Source organism: Sceloporus occidentalis, unplaced genomic scaffold (genome assembly GCF_023333645.1).
Source record: "Sceloporus occidentalis isolate IW3139 unplaced genomic scaffold, rSceOcc1.0.p SCAF_21, whole genome shotgun sequence".
In the NCBI taxonomy this organism is placed as follows: Eukaryota; Metazoa; Chordata; class Lepidosauria; order Squamata; family Phrynosomatidae; genus Sceloporus; species Sceloporus occidentalis.
In genome coordinates this window covers 3,004,672-3,026,946 of record NW_028317001.1, presented here as the reverse complement: position 1 = coordinate 3,026,946, position 22,275 = coordinate 3,004,672, and the positions used below count along the sequence as shown (strand labels likewise).

At 50.6% G+C, this 22,275-nt stretch overlaps 1 protein-coding gene across 11 annotated transcripts in view; it reads left to right on the top strand.

Annotated features, from left to right (window-relative positions):
- The window catches only part of NCOR1 (nuclear receptor corepressor 1), a 52,898-nt gene that overhangs the window by 24,471 nt on the left and 6,152 nt on the right, over positions 1-22,275 (top strand). For all 11 annotated transcript variants that reach the window (XM_089484089.1, XM_089484092.1, XM_089484088.1 and 8 more), the window contains 26 exons: positions 378-440; positions 3,906-4,045; positions 6,128-6,254; positions 6,606-7,167; positions 8,481-8,610; positions 8,899-9,097; positions 9,210-9,383; positions 9,794-9,954; positions 10,425-10,545; positions 11,085-11,186; positions 11,459-11,559; positions 12,113-12,281; positions 12,616-12,756; positions 13,127-13,210; positions 13,365-13,618; positions 14,079-14,433; positions 15,247-15,471; positions 16,403-16,609; positions 17,138-17,278; positions 17,505-17,660; positions 18,061-18,226; positions 18,714-19,231; positions 19,456-19,587; positions 20,052-20,236; positions 21,282-21,505; positions 22,091-22,228. In XM_089484089.1, the coding sequence (XP_089340215.1) occupies positions 378-440; positions 3,906-4,045; positions 6,128-6,254; positions 6,606-7,167; positions 8,481-8,610; positions 8,899-9,097; positions 9,210-9,383; positions 9,794-9,954; positions 10,425-10,545; positions 11,085-11,186; positions 11,459-11,559; positions 12,113-12,281; positions 12,616-12,756; positions 13,127-13,210; positions 13,365-13,618; positions 14,079-14,433; positions 15,247-15,471; positions 16,403-16,609; positions 17,138-17,278; positions 17,505-17,660; positions 18,061-18,226; positions 18,714-19,231; positions 19,456-19,587; positions 20,052-20,236; positions 21,282-21,505; positions 22,091-22,228 (4,975 nt within the window). The remainder of the gene's footprint in view (positions 1-377; positions 441-3,905; positions 4,046-6,127; positions 6,255-6,605; positions 7,168-8,480; positions 8,611-8,898; positions 9,098-9,209; positions 9,384-9,793; positions 9,955-10,424; positions 10,546-11,084; positions 11,187-11,458; positions 11,560-12,112; positions 12,282-12,615; positions 12,757-13,126; positions 13,211-13,364; positions 13,619-14,078; positions 14,434-15,246; positions 15,472-16,402; positions 16,610-17,137; positions 17,279-17,504; positions 17,661-18,060; positions 18,227-18,713; positions 19,232-19,455; positions 19,588-20,051; positions 20,237-21,281; positions 21,506-22,090; positions 22,229-22,275) is intronic.

Genomic DNA, 22,275 nt, shown 5'->3' with positions numbered 1-22,275 from the left:
TGGTGCCGGAGAACTTTCCGGAAGGTTGCGCCCCCGCGGTGTGTTTTGACGTACGCTCAGGGCTTACAAGGGGAGTGCGTGCGCCAAAGAAATTTGGATTTTTGGCCTCTTCATCCAAACAAATAGTCATTTAAAAAACGCTGACCTCTTAGCTCTGGGTCTGCGCACTTCTGAGCATCTCTCTCAATCTCTTGCTTCTTGCGTCCCTCCGTTTTTTGACATAATAAAACCTGACTGTCTCCCGCTGCCAATGGGCATCTTTCCCGACTGTCCTGAGCAGGCCTTAATGTAAACAGATTAATAGATTACGCGGAAAGCGCGCGTCTCGGCTCTTTGGCCATCTGACAGGGTTCCCTCTCTCTTTCTCCTTGTTTCAGCTTCTGCGGAGCCGGTGGAAACGTCCCGCTGGACTGAAGAAGAAATGGAAGTTGCAAAAAAAGGTAAGAGCTTTTCTCCAGCGGCCCTCCTTTGCTGGAGGAAAACCCAGTGCCAATGTATGTTAGTAGCACTGGGGTAGACAGATCCATATGACTAGCACTGTGTCACGTTTGCTCGCGAGGACCCGGACGCCAGAGCTTTTTCTTTATGCCCCGGGTTCAATTCCTGCCAAAGACCCCAGGATGGGCTGCCTTGAAAGGTGTTGGCCACTTTTTCTTCGGAGGTCTTTGAGTGGCGCTTGGATGACTGTTCCTCGGGAGTGTTTTAGTCACGTATTTCTGTGGTGTCTTCCAAGTCTGCGGTTCCGTGCGTCCTTCAGGATAAGATCTACCCTGACGCTTTCTATGGCTTTCCTATGCTTGCCTTTCCCCCAAAAGCACACTAGGAATCGACGTTCAGTAAGGGATGCTGATGGTCTGCCTTGGAAACGTGTAGCTCTGTAAATGGGAGCATGGTTTCGTAGCGGTGGAGCACAGAATCGGTGCTTCTCAGCCTAGGATTTCGGTTCCCAGATCATTCTGGACCTCTTGAGAGTCCGGAATGACTGGTTTTGAAACCATGTAGGCCTGTGTTTTGCTTGAGCTGAGAAGAGACCCCTTTCCCACCCAAAAATGACAACTCCCAGCATCTCTGTGTCTCTGTATTTCTCTGATTCTAGCGTGCCTCTTCTTTGTAAAGATCTTATGGGCTGCTTGCACCCATTGCTAGGATAGGGAAAGTGCAGGTTTATGCACAAGGACCATTTTACGGCCCCCGAGTCCCCAGTGAATTTCATGGCTTAGTGTGGGCTCAAACACCATCGGGTCTTTTCACGCTACACAATTTTACAGTGCGATGCTTCCACTTCAGCTGCCCGTGGGATCTGGGTATTGTAGTTTACGGAGCAGCATTCTCAGCCAGAGCGCTCTAGTTTCTCCACAAACCCCAGGATCGCATAGGATTTTTTACCAGGGCTGTTAAAGTGGAATCGGAGTGCTACAATTATATGGTGTGAAAGGGCCCAAAGACTGGGTCCAACACTTGCAAGGGTTGGAGTTGTGCGACCACCGTGCAAACGTTTCCAACCGCATCTTCCAGCATTCGTCGCACTTGGCTTTGCCGGCAAGGGCTACTGGGATTTGCAGTTGAAGCACACATTGTTGCAGCAACCATCGCACCAGGCCTTCTCTTGAGGCATTTAATTCAAACACTTTTAACAACCGCTGCATCTGTCCCTTGTTCACCTAGGAGAATGTTTTGTTCCTTCCCAAACGTTAGTCATCCGGATACCGGTTTGCAAAACGGAGGGGAGAGCTGGTTAATTTTTTAAAACCACGTCGCAGGCTTCCAATGTGTGTGTTTGTTCAGCTTGACCTTCCCAGTGCCATGAGAGGCCAGAGTCCAGTTCACCACCGTCTAGAAACAACATAGATTTTAAAATACACCGTTCCAGATCTAAAAGAAAAGGGGGGGAAAGGGGGTTCCATTCCAGCTGTTTAAACAACGGGGAATGGAGAGGGAAGTTTCATCGTTTGGCCTTAATAGATCTGGGTCGATCTTGGGTCTTTTAGTCCTGGTTTTCCCCTTCCTTGAACTGGTTCCCCTTCAAACCGAACTCTGCAAAATGGGATTCCTGGCTCGCTCCTCCGCTTGTAAATTATCCACTACCTTTCATTGCTTCGTGCAACTAGCTGCGTGCAGTATTTTCCCTCTTGCAAGCCTGGGAGAAAATGCATTTGTTAGACTTTGAACACGTTTTGGGGTAACGGGAAGTCTTTGACTCTTAGCAGAGGTTGTTGGGCTGCAACTCCCATTGTCCCCGGGCCAGTGATAAAAACAGATTATAGGCACTGAAGCCCAAAATATATGGCAGGCCAAAGGTGCTCTGAAGAAGAGACAACCAACTTGTGACCTTACAGAGGTTGTTGGACTGCATCTCCTGTTACCATTAGCTGATGGGAGTTGCAGTCCAAGGATGCCTTGAGGACCATATGTTGATCAGTCCAGATCCAAAGGGGTATCTTTAGGACCACAGAATCATTGCTGACTCTATGCTGGTTCTGATTAGGAATATATCAAACACATACAATAAATCCTTCTCCCATCTTGGTTTTGCTCTTGTTCAGGGACGTAGCCGGGGGGGGGGGGGTGTCTTGGGGTCCGGACCCCCCCCCTTCCATTAGATACAATGAATGGTGTGTGGTGGTGGCACTTAGTCTGGAGACCCCCCTTCCAAAAATCCTGGCTACGTCGCTGTCTTGTTCTGTGGTTTTCCTGGGGGGATTTTGATCGCCTCCAGCTCTCCTTGCACTGTTTGTTATTCCACTTATTTTTGCACTTCTGCAAATATTGGAATCCCCTTTCCACCCGGGACACTGCGATCCCTCTTTGTTTTCTCGGTGGATCTATTTTTCCATTGCCTCCCTCTCGTGGGGTGTGTGTGTTGTGTGTCATGATTTCGCGGCTCATAACATAAGCACTGCGGGGTGTTGTACAAATAAAAATGTGGCAGGCCCAATGTCTTCCTCCTGGGAAGGCAAAGTCCTTTCTCTCCGATGGGGAATTTTCCCCTTCCCTCTGCCGTTTTCCTCTCTCTGCCTGTTTCGCCGGGCTTAGCGCTGCCTGCGGCGAAGGGGGCTGGGGAGGCGGCGAGGTTAGCGGCTTTATGGCCCAGGGAGAATTAGGTTATGTCAACCAGGGAAACAGCATGATCCAGCAGATAAGCCCTCCGCGCCTGGGGTCAGGGAGAGCCGGGTTTTATTTTATGCCTTTATTCTTAGCCCTGACACGGTTTGACCCCCGGGAAGAGAGCTGAGCTCCCCCTCGGAGCCTCAGCAGGCGCCTTGGCTTTGAGAAGTGTGGGAAATGAGGCTAATACCTGTCTTGTTGGCCGGCTCTGCCGCAAGACAAAGTCGGATGCTTGCCTTAAAAGTGTCAGATCCTGGGAGACGGTGGTGACAGTTTCAAGGGGGAGGAAGCTACCTGTGCCTCATGCAGCCTGCTCTGAACCCATGGCGCTGTGTTGAACTAAGAGTCATCCACTCAGTCAGGTTTTTGCACATGGGATAGCTTGGGTCCCACCTTTTCAGTGCCCTCTTTGTGCATCAGTTCCTTCCATTCCCTAAACTGTCTGGCCCACTGGCCATACATTTCCACAGCCTTTCTCTCAGGAGAAAAGCTAGGGACTTGTCTGCCGCCGTGATCATTTTGGAGAGGCAGGATAGAAATAAAATACTATTATTATTATTATTATTATTATTATTATTAGTTTTGTTTGGGAGAGCTTCCCCTGAAAACTCACATCCAGCAGCCATTTTGTGCCATGCATAGCGACACATCTCAAGATGTTTTGGACTCTGGCTCTCTCGATGCCCGAGTCCGTTGTGAGACACAGAGAGTTTTTGCCCGCCCGCCCGTCTTCCGATGCATATCAAAGGAGAGCATCTGATGGCGTATCTCAGCAAAGCCTCTGCTTTCTCTTTCGGCAGGTTTGGTGGAACACGGGCGCAACTGGGCCGCCATTGCCAAGATGGTGGGGACGAAGAGCGAGGCCCAGTGCAAGAACTTCTACTTCAACTACAAGAGGCGGCACAACCTCGACAGCCTCCTTCAGCAGTACAAGCAAAAGGTGAGCCCGGGACTGACCTTATGTTGTGTGTTGGAAGTGGAAATCTCTGCCTGCAGGCATCCCTTTCCAGTCAAGGGAGGTGAACCAAGGTGTACCCAGCTCAAAGAGGGACCTGAGAACCGCCATGTGTGATGCAACCTGAGGTCACAACCGTGCAAAGGTGTGTGGGAGGGCAGAGCCGATGCGGGTTAAGGAAAGCTCCTGGGAGCATCGGTTGCAGCCAGGATATTGCAGAGAAGCTGGCGATGCCAACCCAACAGGGGCATAACTTGGAGGTAAGAAGTACAAATGCAGTGTTGCGGCCATCTTGTCTGCCAGGGCATGTGATGGCAGAAAATCCCCATTGTCTGGAGCTATGCTCCTTCCCATTCTGTTCCTGTTGCTTTGTACTGGGAGTGAGTTAGCATCTGGTGAGAGCTGGGAAAGATTTGAAAGGGACTCATCTCATTGAGTGTCATTTCAAGTTGTTGTGACTTCAAGTCATTTCCAACTTGCGATGACCCTCTAAGGCGAACCAGCCAAAAAGCCCATAGCAAGACTTCTTCAGAGAGGGCTTGCCTTTGCCTTCTTCTGAGGCTGAGAGAGTGGGTTTCTATGGATGAGTTGAGATTTGAACCCTGGTCTCCCAGAGTCAAACTCCAACAGGAACAAGTCACAACCACCTATTGTTCTCAGGAGCAGCTCACAATAATACATTGTTGCTGGGGAAAACCTACCCAAGTCTCGCCCTTTGCAAACATAGCGTGGGGATTTCAGTTTAAGCTCAGAGGGAACTGGAAGACCGGAGGGGAATGGCACAGGATGGTGTTGTCCATGCTACTCAGTACGTATCTCACCACTGTGCAGGCATGAAAAATTCATAGGCAAACAAGAAGTGGTTGCATTTGAAGGAGACAATGTTGCACACTTTGCTTGCAAAAAGTCCTAGGTTCGGTCCCCGCCATCCTCAGTTATGCTTCCAAATACTAAGAGAGCCCCAGATTCACTTCTTGGCATCTCTGGTTAAAACAGGAGCTGGGGGTGATGTGAAAGGCACGTCTCTCTGCAAGAGGCCCTAATGCACTGCTGCCCTTCCGGGGAGCCAAGGTCAGCCTAGGTGGGCAAAGCTTCTGACCTGGCAGAGGGTATAGCCTTCTGTTCATACAGTGAAGGAGTGCTAAAAGAGAAGGAGAGAGGAAATGAAGGCTGGTCTGAGCTCCGCAGGGAGCTGGGCTTCAAGCAAGGTCATGGGTTCATGCCCATCTTGATCTCTCAACACCTTCTTAAAGAGCTTGAGGTTAGGAGCCGGGATTATGGTCAAGAGAAGGCTCAGAACTTGGCAGGTGTTGGGCTGGGCTGCGTTTCCCAGGTCATGAAACGCAGTGACTTATGATGAGCATTTTGAAAAGGGGACGGACACATACGCCGTGGCAGCATTCTGGCAAGATATACATGTCTGGAAAAGAGGAAGGGATATCCAACCATCTGCTTCGCCATCTGGTACTGCCCTTTCCCAAAAATGACCCATTATGTATCACAGTGGACTCAGGTTGTTTCCAAGCACAGGACTCAAGAGCGGCTTCCCCAGCCTTCAGATGTATCGGTATCGGACTACAGCTCCCAGCTGTCTAGATGATACAAGGATTTGTAGTCCAGGGCATCTGGAGGGCACCAGGTTCCCAAGCATCCCTTGGCTCATTAAGGTGGTTTAGGAGGGAGACATAGTGCTATACATGAAAGCGTCTATGAAAAGCACATTATTATTATTATTATTATTAGAGTACTTATACCTGGCCCTTCAGCCCTAAAAGCTATCAGAGCAGCTTACAATTATTATTTTTAATTAGATGGATTAAATTTAAATTTTCATTTAAAACAGTGAATAAAACGTTTAAAACAAAGGCGTTCACATATTTATTCTCCCTAAATTGTTTCTAAAAATGGTATGTAAGAGGAAGTCCTGTGTACAATTTCAGATCATTGCCTTAGTTTCCATATCTCATATTGTAATAAAGGGAATAAAGCAGTTATGTCTGCTTGGTGTTGTTTTATTGTACTTACATTTAAATTAGCTCCTAACAGCCCGACTCCTTTCTTTCCTAGTCCTCCCGAAGGCCCCGCGAGGAGCGCGAAGTGTCCCAGAGCGAAAGCGTGGCGTCGACTGTCTCTGCGCAGGAAGACGAAGACATCGAAGCGTCCAACGAGGAGGAGAACCCAGAAGACAGTGAAGGTGATGCCAGGAATGGCTCCTTCTGAGTGTGGTGGACTACAGCTCCCATCCCTAAGCCATGCTGCCCTGGGAGATGATGGGAATGATCGTCCAAAAGAGTTGGGTAGTGCTGGGCCGGGAGCAGGCAAATTAGAAGGGCTTCACAGTGAGCATGGCTTGAGGTTGGTGCAGTTCCAGAGGTGCAGAATACATCTCTGCCCCCTCAGCCCCTTCACCGTGTGCCAGGAGGTCTGCAAGGCATCAGGTCTGTCCTTGTGTGTCATGCAGCCCTAAGCGGTAATCGTGCCGCATCCAGTTAAAGCTGCTTAATTACCTTTCAGATGCTTACACTTGACTTCAATGCCTTTCCAGGTGCTGAAAATAGTTCAGATACCGAGAGCGCGCCATCACCTTCGCCAACCGAGGCTGCCAAGCCTATGGACGATGCCCCTGCCGAGAGCAGCTCTTCCCAGGTGACCACTGAGGCGGCGGTGGAAGAGGAATCTGCTGTCAAACCGGCCCCTGACGCGTCCCCTCCCTCGGAGGCCCAGCATATCAAGCCGGACGAAAACGGGAGCGCGGAGTTGCAGGTGAAGGAAGAGGCGACTACCGAGGTGGAGGAACCCATGGAGGTGGAGAACCGGAGCCAGTCGGGCGACACAAAACCCGTCGCCAACCTTCCTGCGAGTACCAAAGTGGAGCCGGTCGACAGCGAAGCGACGGGGCTTCCCGAAGACGTTCACGTGAAGATGGAGAATGACGCCAAAGAGAGGGATGAGGAAGGGCCGAAGGAGAAGTCTGAGCCCGAGGGGATGGACTTTGGCCTCCCTCCCCAGGCCAGCGGTGCCCAGCGGTTGGATCCCAACTCGGACAACGACTCAAGTGCCACCTGCAGCGCGGACGAAGAGGTGGATGGGGACCCCGATAGGCAACGGTGAGGGTCTACTTACTGATGGAATTAAAGGCCACCCTCTCCTCCTCCCGAAAAAGGTCAAATTTGGAGGATTTGCAGAAAAGCGGGAGCAAAAAGCTGTCGAGGAAGACTTTCTGACACACCATACATTCCAGCTTCAACAGCACTGGAGGAGCTTTGCCTCTCCTTAGGACTACGACTCCCAAAATCCCTTGCCACGGATTGTGCTGTCTAGGGCTTCTGGGAGCTGGAAGTCCAAAACATATTTAAAAACAACAACAACCCTAAATGTTCACCCAGTTCCCAGTCTTATCCATGAGTTGATTTACTGGCTTCCCTATTGTATCTCCTGTACCTAATTTCTGTGTCGCCAGTGGCGATCAGGCAAGTTGTTCCATAGAAGACTGCTTTGCGCAATGGGTCTGTCATGTCCTGCGTTCAGTTTTGCAACATCAGCGGCCGCTGACTACCTCACTTCAGTGCTTTAGCGAGCCATGCCTTGCTGAGCGCATGCGCCGCAACCTTGCATTGCCCAGGGAACCGTCTCCAGTTCGTTCCGTCCACCTTCCTCCCTTCCATCGGCGATAAACCGAGAGAGTTGTGTGTAATGGAAAATTTCCTGTGCCCTGGGAGCGTTCCACAAGGCAGTCTTAGCTGGGCCTGTCTTGGAGTGGGCATGAAATGTCAAAGCTATCAGGTTGCTCATTCCCAGCCCCATTTTATTTATTTACTTGTATGGCTGCAGAGATGGAAGCTTTTTGTGTATGTATGTGCTTTCGAGTCGCCTGTCAACTTACAGCAGATTCATGAATTTCGTAGGGTTTTCCTAGGCAAGGAATCCTCAGCGGGGTTTTTGCCAGTTCCTTCCTCTGAAACGCAGCCCATAGCACCTGGTGTTTGTTGGCAGTCTCTCATCCAAGCACTAACCATTGCTGGTCCTGCTTAGCTTTCAAGATTGGGCAGCATCTGGTACCTTTAGGGTATTTATTGGCACACAAAGAACCGGAGTGGGCTATGCTGGGGCATTTTGAATACCAGCATGTCCAAAGCAGTTATTCTTAAAACATTTATATATGTATTTTTTCACTTGTTTCCAAAAGGAGAGTAAGATGGGGAGCCATCCTTGGTTCTTTAGAGATGGCGTTCCAAATCCTGGGAGCAACCACCAAAAATGCCCTCTCTCCTACCCACTAAACATTTTGAGAAGGTGGTGGTGGGACTGAGAGAAGTGCTTCTTCAGGGGCCCAGGCAGGTTCATATAGAAATATACAGTCTTTTAAGATGCTGTGTGCCATTCCTAATGGTTTGCCATACGTCTCTTTCCGCCCCTCCAGAATCTTTACAATGGACTCCAAGCCTTCCTTGTTGAACCCGACTGGGCCTCTGATGGTGTCACCCACCATAAAGCAAGGGTCGATGGATCTGCAGCAGCTCCAACACCGGGCAGCGGTCATCCCACCAATGGTATGTTCTGGGTTTTTTAATTAAAATAATTTTTAATTTAATATAAAACAAATCAGTTTTGACTTCTTAAAAAGCATCTTGTCCCAAAGTCTGTGTGTCATCCCTTGCAAGGCTGGTGTTCCCTTTGCCAGGATGTTGGTTCTGAGAAGGGCCTCCACTCCAGGGCCCTTCTTGACCATCATTGGAGTCATAACAGGACCAGAATGGGTAGCGGTCACCTTAAACAAAATCTAATTGATTCCTGTGAGGATGCCTACCAGTTCTTCTTCTTCCTCTGCCTCTTTGTAGGTCTCTTCTTCAATGCCAGGGCTGCCCCAGGGGATAACCATGAGCGGCTACACGCTCTTCCAGCAGCACATCAAAGCCATGCACAAGTCCACCATGTTGGAGGACCAGCAACGGCAGCGGCAAGAGCAGATGGAGGTGGAGTGCCGGCGGTCAGCCAGCCCCTGCGGCCCGGCCAAGAGTCCAAACGTCGAATGGGACGGTAGGTGAAAGGATTTGTGTGAGCTTCCTTTGGAGCTGCCAGACACAGACCTCATTTAATACAAGGGGGGGGGGGTGCTTTAATTTTTGCTTATGTCGCTCACTTTTCACAGGGAAGCCTGTTGCCTACATGCCTTATGCCGAAGTGAAGCGTGCCATGGAGCAGGAGGCGCAGATGCAGAACGCGGTGGTGAGGTCCTCTTCACCGTATCGCTTATCCCCAAGGGAGGTCAGCAAAGCCTCGCCCCAGCCGGACATGAACGCCGCCCGCTACAGCGTCCCACCAGGTAACTTACGCCAGACAGTTTGTTCCACGCTTGTTAAAACCTTTGAGGCAGGAGGAACTTTGCACAAGTTGTGTCCTCCTCTCCCTCCTGAACGTTGGTTACGTGTGTTGAGCGGCCAAGACCGAATTCCAAAATCAGGGCATCTCAATCTTCTGCTATGAAATCTAAAGAGAGCAAGTCAGAGGATGGCAATGGCAAACTTGCTCTGAGGAAGCTTGCCAAGAAACCCCTGCAGTAGGTTTGCCTTAGGATCTCCATAAGTCGGAAACAACATGAAGGCACACACCAACAGCCAAAGCCCTGCTGTTGATGGAATTCTGATGGTTGCGGAAAATACGGAACGCGTTGCTTTGATTTACTGACAGTGGTGTTTTCAAACATGCCTTCCTTTTTCTCCTCCTTTTTTCAAGTCCTCCAGCCTGCTCCTCACCAGGTAATAACCAATCTCCCTGAAGGGGTCCGGCCTCCGACGACGCGGCCGACCAGACCTCCTCCGCCGCTCATCCCCTCCTCCAAAACAGTGGTGCCCTCAGAGAAGCCATCTTTCATCATGGGGGGATCCATCTCACAGGTAAGTTAGTGGCAGAGAAGGCAGTGTGGGTCCTTAGTAGTCTTTTCTACCAGCCGACTGTGTCCTCATCCCAACCGCTGTTGCTCCAGATTCAAGCCAAGGAATGGGGTGACCTCAAATTGGTCATCCTCTCCCTCTGCCCTGTCTGACCTACCTCACAGGGTTGTTATGTTTGGAATAGGGAGTGTGTCTCAAGCTCTTTGGAGGGAAGGCAGGGGACAAGTGTGACCAGTAAATGATCACTCTTTCCCCACCCATCTCTACCTCTCCAATATGCGTTGACGGACGGAGGTTGGATGAGCCTCTTTCAAGTGGGCATTAGTGGTGTGTTCCTCCATGGCAGGGGGTACCTCCTAACTATTAAGGTTCAGTGACAACTTCTTGCTGCTTTTAGATTGCCATTGTCCTGTTGTTAACTTTTTCCTTCTCTTTCCTGCCTTCCTTTTCCCTCTATCCCTCTCTCATTCCAGGGGACACCTGGCACGTACCTAACATCCCACGGTCAAGCGTCTTATGGTCAAGAACCCCCCAAGCCCTCCGTCGGCTCCATCTCCCTCGGACTCCCGAGGCAACAGGACTCGGCCAAGTCAGGTAGGGGAAATAAATGTCTGTTTTCCTCCGATCTGTTCTGTTGAGGTGAAGATTGTGCTCAGAGCATAAAAGGAGAGGGAGAAGCATGACTCTGGCTTTGCAGTGGCTTGCATGCTCTTGTTAGTACTGTCTAAGCATGGCCCAATATGGCTTATTGGTTGTCAAAACTGAGTTCAGTTACCGAACACATGAACGATGAAGTAAGTTACTCTTGGCCTGGCAGTTAGCATTCCTTCACTGTTGTTTGGGTTGTCCTCCACTTCCGCCACCTCACTTTTTATCGTCTTCAGTTCCTCCTCTCCTTCCTTTCCTCTTTCTTTTCATTAGCAGAGTGCTGATACTTTGGTTTTTATTTCCATTTGGGAGGGGAGAACTCGAACGTTGGGTGTGTGGGGCTGTTTTTGAGACATGAAATGAGGAGAGGGAGGCAGCAGCAGTGTATCTACTATACTGGGATTCTCTTCAACCATGCAAAGATGCCAGTTGTCAGTGATCATGATGTGAACCTTATAGTCCCCCCCCCCTTTCTGCCTCCCCAGCTTCCATGCCCTACATCAAGCAAGAGGAGTTCTCCCCGCGGAGTCAAAACTCGCAGCCTGAAGGCCTGTTGGTCAGAGCCCAGCATGAGGGAGTGGTTCGAGGTGAGCAAAAGAGGCATTTTGATTAATAGGTTTTCTCTAGGAATCTCTTAAGTCTTCCAGTGCAATTCTGGTGGAAGCTGACTATAGAGTTGTGCTGAGGAACCTAGAAGTTCCTAGAGAAGACACCTTTCTAGGCGTTTGTAGGTCCTCCAATATGATTCTGTGATCAACCTCTGGCAGAAAGGGACCTGTGGTCAACTTCTGGTGGGCAGAAACATGATAAAATGCTTTGTTTTTAATAAAATAAATCCATGCTTTGCCTCTCCAACCAGGGACGGCAACCACTATCCAAGAAGGAAGCATAACCCGAGGGACGCCAGCCAGCAAAGTGTCTGTCGAAACAATGCCATCCCTGCGAGGTTCCATTACCCAGGTATGCGTTGTCTGTGGCATAGGGCTGACCCACCAGACATCAGCACTAACCATGGGCTGTGCCTGCTAGGGAGTTGCAGCCTAATGGCCATGTTGGCTGTGGGGCATTCTGTAGTCCATAAGGAGGGACTTTGCTGAGCTCTGTGGCTTTTCACTTCCAGCATAACAACCTTGCAAGGTTTGTTGGAGGGCGACTGGGCCAGTGTTCCCCTGTGGACTTTATGGTTTTGAACGGGAGCTTCCCATAACCCTTCATTTTTGTCCCAGTATGGGATCTAGAGCAGTGGTTCCCAAACTTTGATCCCCCCAGTTTTTTTGGACTTCAACTCTCAGAATCCCCAGCCAGCTTGGCCAACTGGTCAGGAATTCTGGGAGCCAAGGTCCAAAACACCAACAGGACCAAAGTTTGGAGATCACTAACGTAGAGCATCCCATGTTTGCTTCCCTGACATTTGCCTCTTGCATTAACCAGCAGTGTGGTTGTATGTGAGGTAGCTTCCATGGATGCCTTGGTTCAATGCCCAAGTTCCTAGCTTCTTCCGCTTTCTTTGCAGGGGACTCCAGCTTTGTCCCAGTCTGGGATTGCAGCTGATGTGCTGCTGAAGGGAACCATCACGCGCCTGGCCACAGAAGACAGCCCAGAGAAATGCCGGGAGGAGGCCGGAGCATCGAAAGGCCACGTCATTTACGAGGGCAAGAGTGGGCACATCATAACCTATGACGGTAACTATGTAGGGCTGGCATGGGAACCCTGCGACAGACATCTCAGCTTTTTAAAACAAAGAACTCCAGTGGGTGCAGACTTCCAGATAATAGTTTGCGTGAACTATATTGGAAGCATTTCTTCTGTCGGTTACACGTGCTCCTTTGTGGAAAGATGGACTGAAGCAAACGTCCATTGTGCTTGACCAAGGAGAATGTGGTCTGAATTTCTTTTCGCAGGTGACCCATTGCGTCACGCCAGATCTGGTGTTTTTCTCTTCCCTGCCTCCATTTTGTTAGTGGCCGGCTTCTGTCCCCTGCCACCATTTTGACCCCGATCTTTGCATTATTACAGCCATCAAAAATGTCCGGGAAGGAACCCGAAGTCCACGGACGGCTCACGAAATGAGTCTGAAGAGGACATACGACGCCATGGAAGGAAACATCAAGCAGGGGATGTCCATGAGGGACTCTCCTGTCTCTGCGCCGTTGGAAGGTAAACGTGGCTCCCATATCGCTTCTTGTTTCAAAAAGGAAATAACTTGCTTGCGTGAGAAGTGTATAAACATTTCAGAGCATAATACCTCACATGTCAAAGCATGTCAGGACATTGTTGTTTGCAAAAGAACATGCCACCAGTGGTAAAACAGAGCTATGGACAGATATATCTATTATAATTTGATTATTTAGCAGAGGGAATATTGGAAAGTTAGGGTGGATTAAGACATTTACAGAGGGACGCTTGTGTACGTGAGGAGCGGTCTGCGTTTTCCTTTTTCATATGTGAACTGACACGCGGCTACCATAAAACGGTGTGCCTGTCTACAAAAGAAAATGGCAGCTCTCCCTTTTTATCCTTTTCCAAGGCTTAATCTGCCGTGCCCTGCCTCGAGTTAGCCCTCACCCGGACTTAAAAGAGAGGACCGTACTGTCAGGATCTATAATGCAAGGTAAGGCTTTTTCCCCTTTACATTCATTCTGGCTCAAGAATTCCTGTGTTTGTGAGTTAGATGTATATCCCGGGGAGCCATAAAGACAGGATCGGGGCACACAAAGGCCTCCCTTTCCCCAGCACCTTTATCTGTTTCTGTGTTTCCCGGCCAGGCACCCCACGAGCGACGGCCGAGAGTTACGAGGAAGGCCTGAAATACCCGAAGATCAAGAGGGAGTCTCCCCCTACGCGGAGCTTTGAAGGCGCCATCACCAAGGGCAAGCCCTACGAAGGGGTCACCACCATCAAGGAGATGGGCCGCTCCATCCATGAGATTCCTCGGCAGGATCTGCTCAGCCAGGAGAGCCGCAAGACCCCCGAAATTGTCCAGAGCGCCCGGCCGATCATTGAGGGCTCCATCTCCCAGGTAGGCAGACACTGGGCTGACCTCTTCGTTGCTGCAGAAAGAGCAAGCCTTCTTTGCAGCTCAGGGATAGGAACCATGTAGCCCTCCAGTTGTCATCCAAATCCCAGGAGTGCTAGCCAGCATAGTGAAGGGTGAGGGATGCTGGGAGTTACAGTTCAAAACCTTCAGGCAGGCTGCCGAATCCCCACCCTGGCTGTGCTCCTGGTCCCCTTTCATAGAAAGGACAGCCTCCATTGGCAGGCCCACAGGTGAGGAGAGCACTCCTAGGTAGGTTAAACTTTTCTGTTTATGGGGTTGGCTGTGGCACATTCCCACCCAGTTGTCATAGGTCACCTTGTGTACACAGCACATTGTAATCTTTCTGAGCCATGCCACTGAGGGCAAGGTTTCTCAAACTCTCCATGGCGGTGGTGAAAAGGAGACCCGGGCTGATATTGGCACTCTGCTTTTTTGGCACCAGGGCACGCCCATCAAATACGAGAACAGCGCAGGCCAGTCGGCCATTAAACACAACGTCAAGTCGTTGATCACCGGCCCAAGCAAACTGTCGCGGGGGATGCCGCCTCTGGAGATGGTGTCGGAGAACGTGAAGGTGGTGGAGCGAGGGAAGTACGAAGACGCCAAGCCCGGCGAGGTCCGTTCTCGCCACACCTCGGTGGTCAGCTCCGGCACATCGGTCCTCCGGTCGACACTCCATGAGGCGCCCAAGTCCCAAGTGAGTCCCGGAATCTATGAGGACGCCAACGCGAGGAGGACGCCTGTCAACTACCAGAGCATGTCCAGGAGTTCCCCGATGATGAACCGAGTTTCAGAAGGTGCGTTTTATTCGACTTGGGTGGGAAGCTGGGCAGTGACTGGAGATCAGCCTCCCCCCTCAATCCCTGAAGACTGCATCCCAAAATGTTTTCTCTGTATGCCAACCAAAATGGTGTTATTTCCGGTTGCCACTTTGACTGCAGCATAGAGGAACCAGAACTATTCTCAGACAGATTCTTGTTCATCATATTTATATCTCTTTATTTATATCCGGCCTTTTTCCTATTTTGAGGCTCGAGGCAGCTTCCAACAGTTTAAAACAGTTAAAATTAACAGCGCACAGAAGTTAAAGAGGAATTAAACCATCGTGACATTTAGAATCAGTTAAAACGAAGGCATGGAGGGCAGAGTATTTTTGCTCATTTCTGCACCTTGGGGAGAGTTTTTGAGTGATTATTTTGGGTGTCTTGCTATTTGTTAAAAAGCAAATGGGGGTTCAGGGTGCTTTAGGGGCTTAGTAGAGGGTTCGGAGTTGTAAAATGGCACTTATAGGGGCACACACTCCCCCTGCCCCTGCATTATTGATTGATGGATTGATTTGGTTTCTATCCTGCTTTTCTGCTTACGTTCAGAAAATGTATACAGAAAAGAAAGAAACAGATGGGAGAAAAAGAGAAGAAACGAGAAGAGGGGAAAGGCATATAGCTAAACCTTAGCATGCCTCTGACCCCCAGTCTTAACTGTAATGAACCGAAGAATTAAAAATATACATTGATTATACATCATTAGTGAAGATTTTACATTAAAATGTCCCTGCTCTCCACAGGGCAGCTCTTTACCTTTGCTGCGTTTTTCTCCCCTCCTTTTTGCAGGCGGTATGTCTTCAGGGAAATCGGCGAACCACGAGCGGAAATCCACCCTGACCCCGACGCAGCGGGAGAGCGTCCCCTCCAAATCCCCTGTCCCTGGGGTGGATCCGGTGGTCACCCACAGCCCCTTCGATCCCCACCATCGCGGGGCTACCCCCGACGTCTACAGGAGCCACCTGCCTGCCCACCTGGATCCGGCCATGCAGTTCCACAGGGCTCTGGATCCAGGTAAGTTCATTCCTTCTGTTCTGGGAAATGGAGGCGATCAACACGGAGCAGAATCCCAGTGGTTTTTCAGATCTTTTAATGCCAGTGTCAGTGTTTTTTCACAGACTTGTACTGATGTTAGGGCAGGGACAGTCACATGTGTCCCCCCCAAGCCCTTTATAGGAGCCTTCCAGCCCCGCTGTGTCCCTTGTCATCCCTATTTTAACCTGGGAGAGGGTTGGAGTGGCTGGGCCCTATTTTGTGGGCTGTGGGGACTCTCATGACCCCCAAGCTTTCTCCTTCCAAAATTTCTGTATAACAGATTTTTGGGAGGTGGTTTGTTTTTCCTGCTAAATGTGGCACCGTGGGAATTTGAATCCTGGTTGTTTTGGTCTGGCATTAAAAACTAGAAATGGGAATCATATACTTCTCGGCTGGTTTTGTGCCACCACCGTGCCCTACACTCACCAACGGATTTAAAGGCATGAAAAAGTGGGAATTGACATTTCCAGATAAACTTCAGCGGTGGCAATTTCTACCAACAGCAAGATGCAGCTGTCTCACAGACACACACATAGAATCCTAGAGTTGGAAGAGACCCCAAAAAGGGCCCCGATCCAGTCCAACACCATTCTGCCATGCAGGAACTCTCAATCAAAGCATCCCCGTTGACAGATGGCCATCCAGCCCCTCTTTAAAGACCTCCAAAGAAGGAGGCTCCACCACACTGCACCACACAACACACCTTAAAACCAAAAAATACAGTTTTTTATGAGACGGGAAGCAAACTTCTGTTCAATTCCAGATGTATTTTGGGCTTCTTTCCCCTCCATCTGGGGAGGGGGGTGTTTGGTACAGTCCTTGGTGGGTGGGGAAATGGTTCTTAGGTCTCCCAGCTCTTGCTCCGGTTCTGTTCCCCTGTGACCTTCTCCCTCTCCATCTCCTCCTTCAGCCACAGCCTACATGTTCCAGCGTCAGCTGTCACCCACCCCTGGCTATCCAAGCCAATACCAGCTCTACGCCATGGAGAACACGCGGCAGACCATCCTCAATGACTACATCACCTCCCAGCAGATGCAAGTCAACCTGCGGCCGGACTTGGCCCGGGGGCTCTCCCCCCGAGAGCAGACCTTGGGCCTTCCCTACGCCGGAGCCAGAGGTGAGTCTAAGCCCGGTGTCACCCGGTTTTGCCTTGTGAAAGCTGGAAGACCATCAGAAACCTCCAGGTAGGACTAGGAAGAGACTTCTGCCAGAGACCTGGAGTGGAGGTTGCCAGTCAGAACCAACAATGGTTATGCTGACTTCCTCTATACTTTTAATTGTAAACTTATTAATGCATAAACTCCCATCTTGGGAAGAAGGTGAGATATAAAGAAGAAGAAGAAGAAGAAGAAGAAGAAGATGATGATGATGATGATGATGATGGTAACTGTTTTGCACAACAACTCCCAGAATCCTTTGTGCTGGTCAGGAGATTGTGGGAGCTGTGGTTCAAATAAGTACCTTTCCCAAATTCAGCAGTCAGACATGATGCAAATGGAAGAGGGATTGGGAAGGAGGAGGGAAAAAAGCATACCCAGTGGCTAGATTCTTGGTGTCAGACTCAGCACTGATCTGGGTTGAAGCACTCCAGAAAGGTTGCCACTGGTAGCCTGGTGCCATTGGACCTTTCTTTCTCTCTCATTAGGAATTATTGACCTGAACAGCATGGCCCCCACGATCCTGGTGCCCGGACCGAGCACCCCTCCGATGGAGAGGATCACCTACATCCCCGGCACTCAGCTTGCGTTCCCTACCAGGCCTTACAACCCTCCCTCCATGTCCCCAGGTAAGACCTCAGTGCTTCCCCACACTTAAAATCTCCATGGATCCTAAACAGTTGATCTCCATTGGGATCCTAAACAATTGATTCTACCCAGACTATATCCCTGGCCAGAAATCCAGTTCCCATGGCTGGCTAAATGGGGAACCTGTGGGCGGCATAGACCCCCACACACACACACAAGGCAAGGCTGCCTATCTCTCCAAACCGTACCACCTTCTTTCCCTCTCAGGGCACCCTTCCCACCTGGCAGCTTCCGCAGCAGCCAACGCAGAGCGAGAACGCGAACGGGAACGAGAGAAGGAGCGAGAGCGGGAACGAGAGCGAGAGCGCGAGCGTGAGAGGGAGAGAATAGCCAACGTCCCCTCGGAGCTCTACCTTCGTCCAGGTGAGCCTTCTTTGGCCGTTCTGGATCCGTATGCCCCATTTCGGTGTCGCCCACCACACATTTTTGCGCATGAGAATCTTGTTACAACAGTTCTAACTTGGGTGGAAGAAGGGAACTCTCATCTAAAAGGCAGGCATATGCCACGATCTGATAGTTCAAAATCTTAGGATGGTTGGTGGAAATGTTCTCAGGTGGGAAATGGGGAATTGACCTGTCAAATACAATCCAAATGGCAAGTTCTTTTTAAAAGTAAAGGTAGGGGAACGCATGTAATTGTTCAACTGTTCAGCCGTTGCCAGCTTAGTGAGTGGGTGAGGATGATGGGAGTTGTGGTTAATCTCTCTCTGCATTTGCTTTCTGCTCTTCCTCTTCCTCACTCTTCCTCCTTCCCCTTCTGAAGGAGCTGAGCAACCCGGCCGACCTTCCAGCCACGGCTATGTGCGATCGCCCTCCCCTTCGGTGCGGGGCCAGGAGAGCATCATGCAGCAGCGGCCCAGCATTTTCCAAGGATCCAACGGGACGAGCGTCATCACCCCACTGGATCCCACGGCCCAGTTGCGCATCATGTACGGTTTGATTGGGTTCAGCCAGATTGTGTGAGCAGCGGAGGACGGGGACGTAATGCATGTGCACACTTGTCCAATGCCTTCCCTGCTTTAAACTATGTTGTCAGAGCAGTGATTTAAGACAGAGAATGGAGGCTGTGTTTCCCTGAAAGGAAGTCCTGGGTTCATTCCCTAGTATCTCCAATTACGGTGAAGGGAAGGATTACTTGCTTCAAGGTTATGGAGAGCCAGTACCATGTTAGGAACCATGAGGACTCAAATCATACTTTGCAGTAACTCAGTATTAGAGAGTCCGCACTGAAGACAGAAGGTCTTGGGTTGGATCTCAGGCCTTGTTTTAGAGATCCAAAAACACCAGAACCGTGAGGACTAGAATCTTAATAACTAAAATATTCTACTACTAATAATAATAATACTAATACTTGTTATTTTCATTAACTCTGTGTCCTGACCCATTTCCTTCTGCTTTTCGGGTGGGGGACAACAGGCAGCTCCCTCCCGGCACCCCCTCGATCACCCAGGGACTGTCTGCGTCACGCTACAACACGGCTGCCGACGCACTGGCCGCCCTGGTCGACGCGGCAGCTTCGGCCCCCCAGATGGAGGTCGCCAAGTCAAAAGAAGGCAAGCACGAAGGAAGCCGGATCGAGGAGAACCAGGGGCGCAGGTCGGTGGTTAGCGAGCAGCAGCAGATGGAACAGAAGACGCTGGAGGCTGCTGAGAAGAGAGGAGCCCCTGGCCCATACTCCTCCTCCTCTTCCTCGTCCTCTTCCTCCTCCTTTTCCAACAGCAAAGCCCAGAGCCAGTCCTCCTCGTCGATCTACTCGGAGGCTGGGAAGGAGAAAGGCCCGCCCTCCATCTCCAAGTACGAGGAGGAGCTGCGGACCCGCGGGAAGACCACCATCACGGCCGCCAACTTCATCGACGTCATCATCACCCGCCAGATCGCCTCGGACAAGGATGCCCGCGACCGCGGCTCCCAAAGCTCGGACTCCTCCAGCAGCCGTACGTTACGTTCTCAGCCAAACAGCTCTAGCCCCTTCCCCAAATTACAAAGGTCAGGACTCTGTAGGACGGAGCCACAACAGGTAAAATAGTGGTAATAAAGTAGTGAAGCAAAACCAGCTGGGTAGTGTGGAAGGGACCTGACCAGCTGATGCGAGTACAGGATTGGAAAGGGAATGCTTTTGAATGACCCCTCCCTTTCTTCTCGCTTCTCCCTGGCTCAGTGTCCTCTTCGCACCGATACGAACCGCCCCGAGACGCCATCGAGGTGATCAGCCCCGCCAACTCGCCTGTCCCGCCTCAGGAGAAGATGCCGCCTTACCAACAGGAGCCCCCCAAAATGAGCCAAGGGGAAAGTAAGAAGCTGCGGTGGCGGCGGTGGTGGTTTTTCGTTCTTCCGTGTACATCTCACTTTGTTGACCCAAAGTCATGGGCTCAAGACAGTTTAAGGAAATTTGGAAACGGGAAGGCTGATTAGATGGACATATTTTGCATACTGATCCAATAGGACTTGGAGGTGGTGGTGGGGTTAAGGAACAAACCAGGGGGTTTATCATTACATCTGGGCTTGTGAAGTTTCCAGAGGCGTCTCTGTACACAGAACGATGGAGTAAACGGTGCCTCTTGGTTTGACTGAGCTGAACAGTCTTACATTTAGATCTCATGCCATCTGTTGGGGGTGCTTTGATTGTGAGTTCCTGCATGTCAGGGGGGTTGGACTGGATGGCCCTTGTGGTCTCTTCCAACTCTGCGATTCTAAGACTTAAGGAACACAAAGTCTTTGTCTTCCTTTCTTTCTCCCACCTTGTCTGGGAACCAGGAGACTGCAGCCGACAGTACGAGGGCCCGATCCACTCTTACCGGCCTCAGCAAGATTCCCCATCGCCTCAGCAGCCGCCGCAGCAGCAGCAGGCCCCCCCACCGCCTCCGCCTGCCCCGCAGGGCGAAGGGATGGGGCCCGTTCCTCGGACCCACCGCCTCATCACCCTCGCCGACCACATCTGTGTAGGTTTACGCTCGGAGGCTCCGTTCTTTGGGGAGGCTGTATTTGTTGAGGATTAAGCCAAGGGTCTCCCCACATGAGGTCTCTGTCCAGGGAAACTTGCGCGATGCTCCATTAACAACAACCCCACCCCCCCAATCCACGAGGTTGGAAATGTTCCTTTGGGGGCTACAGCTCCCAGAATACCCCAGACAGATCCTAAAGTAAGAAAGTAACTTTTCAATCCCCAAAGTAGGGAAGTTACTGTGTATACTCATGTATAAGTCTAGAAATTTAGGTTAAAAAATTGACCCAAAAAACCTGAGTTGACTTATCCATGGGTCAATGTAAGTACTGTATTTTAACTCATGGATGGATAGGTAGGTAGGTAGGTAGGTAGGTAGGTAGATAGATAGATAGATAGATAGATAGATAGATAGATAGATAGATATGGTGAAAGGCAAGAGTTTAATCTGCCCTGGAAGCACTGACCCCTTCTATTCTCTTATCCATCCAGCGTTTAGTATGAGCACAAATAGTTATGCCTGCTGGGATTTTGTAAGTTCCTTGGCATAGTTTTCCTTTGCTTAATCCTTTACATCCTTTGTTAAATGTCCCTACATTTTACCCTTGACTTATCCATGGGTCATATTGAAATTCATATTTTTTGCCCCAAAACCTGCCCTTGACTTATATATGAGCTCGACTTACATAGTAATATTGCTCCAGTTTTTCCAGTGTTTTTCTCTTGGAAAAGAAAAGTTGGGTGGGGAGTGAATTCTTTTCCCTGGCTTCCGTATTTCCTGAAATTGTACATCTCTACCTGTGTTGCCTCAGATCTCCAAATGGCTGAAGGTCTCTCGGAGTGTAGTGGAGTCTCCTTCCTTGGAGGTCTTTAAGCAGAGGCTGGATGGCCATCTGTCAGAGATGCTTTGGTTGAGATTTCCTGCATGGCAGAATGGGGTTGGACTGGATGGCCCTTGTGGTCTCTCCTAACTCTATGATTCTATGACTCACAGGGCTGCTGTCTTTTTCTTTCCCTCCCTCCTCTTCCCTTCCCTTCCTCAGCAAATCATCACCCAGGACTTTGCCCGCAGCCAAGCTTCCACGCAGGCCTCCCTCCAGACCCCCACCAGCACATTCCAGACCTCGGCCCCCACCTCCATCGCCACCGCCAGCCGGGCAAAGCCCACCAGCCGCTACAGTCCCGAGGTGCAGCCGCAGCCCACTCCCCACCAGCGCCCGGGTTCCCGCGTCTCTCCCGAAAACCTCTCCGACAAAAGTAGGGGAAGGTAAGCAGGCCGGAAGGATGGGAGGGAGAGAAGAGGCATCCGCTGGGCATGATGTTTGTAGAACGCACCACAGATGCGCAAATTGGATAAAATCATTTTGGCACCAAAGGGCTTTAAGAAAAAGTCACATTTGGATTGGACTTGGTGCCAGTATGACACCATGAAGACATGGTATTCCATCACTTGAGTGCCACATCAGAGAAGGTCTTTTCCATGTTCCGCCACAATGTGTTGCTCCCCATCCCCACCAGCGGGCCACAAAGGAAGGCCCTGTTTCTTCTTCGTGGTCTCTGCGAATCACACAAATGGGTTCTTCTGTGCCTGCGCAGTCATGCTTTGTGTGTATTCGCAGATGACCACTCGAAATACCGTTACAGGTAAGCAACCTGTCCTTCTGTGGGTTAGAGGCTGACAAGAGGGCAGCCGAGGAGGCCTAGCTTGCCTGCCTCCGGAGGAAGAAATGCCCACCATTGTCCCTCCGTCGTACCACCTAAATCGCCCTTCTCTCCCTGGAGTTTGGAGGAGTGTGTCCTTTGCTGGTCCGCACCCTGTCTTCTCACCGTCTTTTGCTCTGTGACCTCCTAGGCTTGGTAAATCCCCCGAAAGAAGCCACGTCTCCTCTGAGTCTTACGAGCCGATCTCTCCGCCTCAGGCCCCCGCCGGCCACGAAAAACAAGACAGCCTTTTGTTACTGTCCCAAAGATCTGAGCCTTCGGAACAGAGGTAGGCAGGCTCTGCGTCTGCGTGCGTTGGACCCATTGTATGAGTCC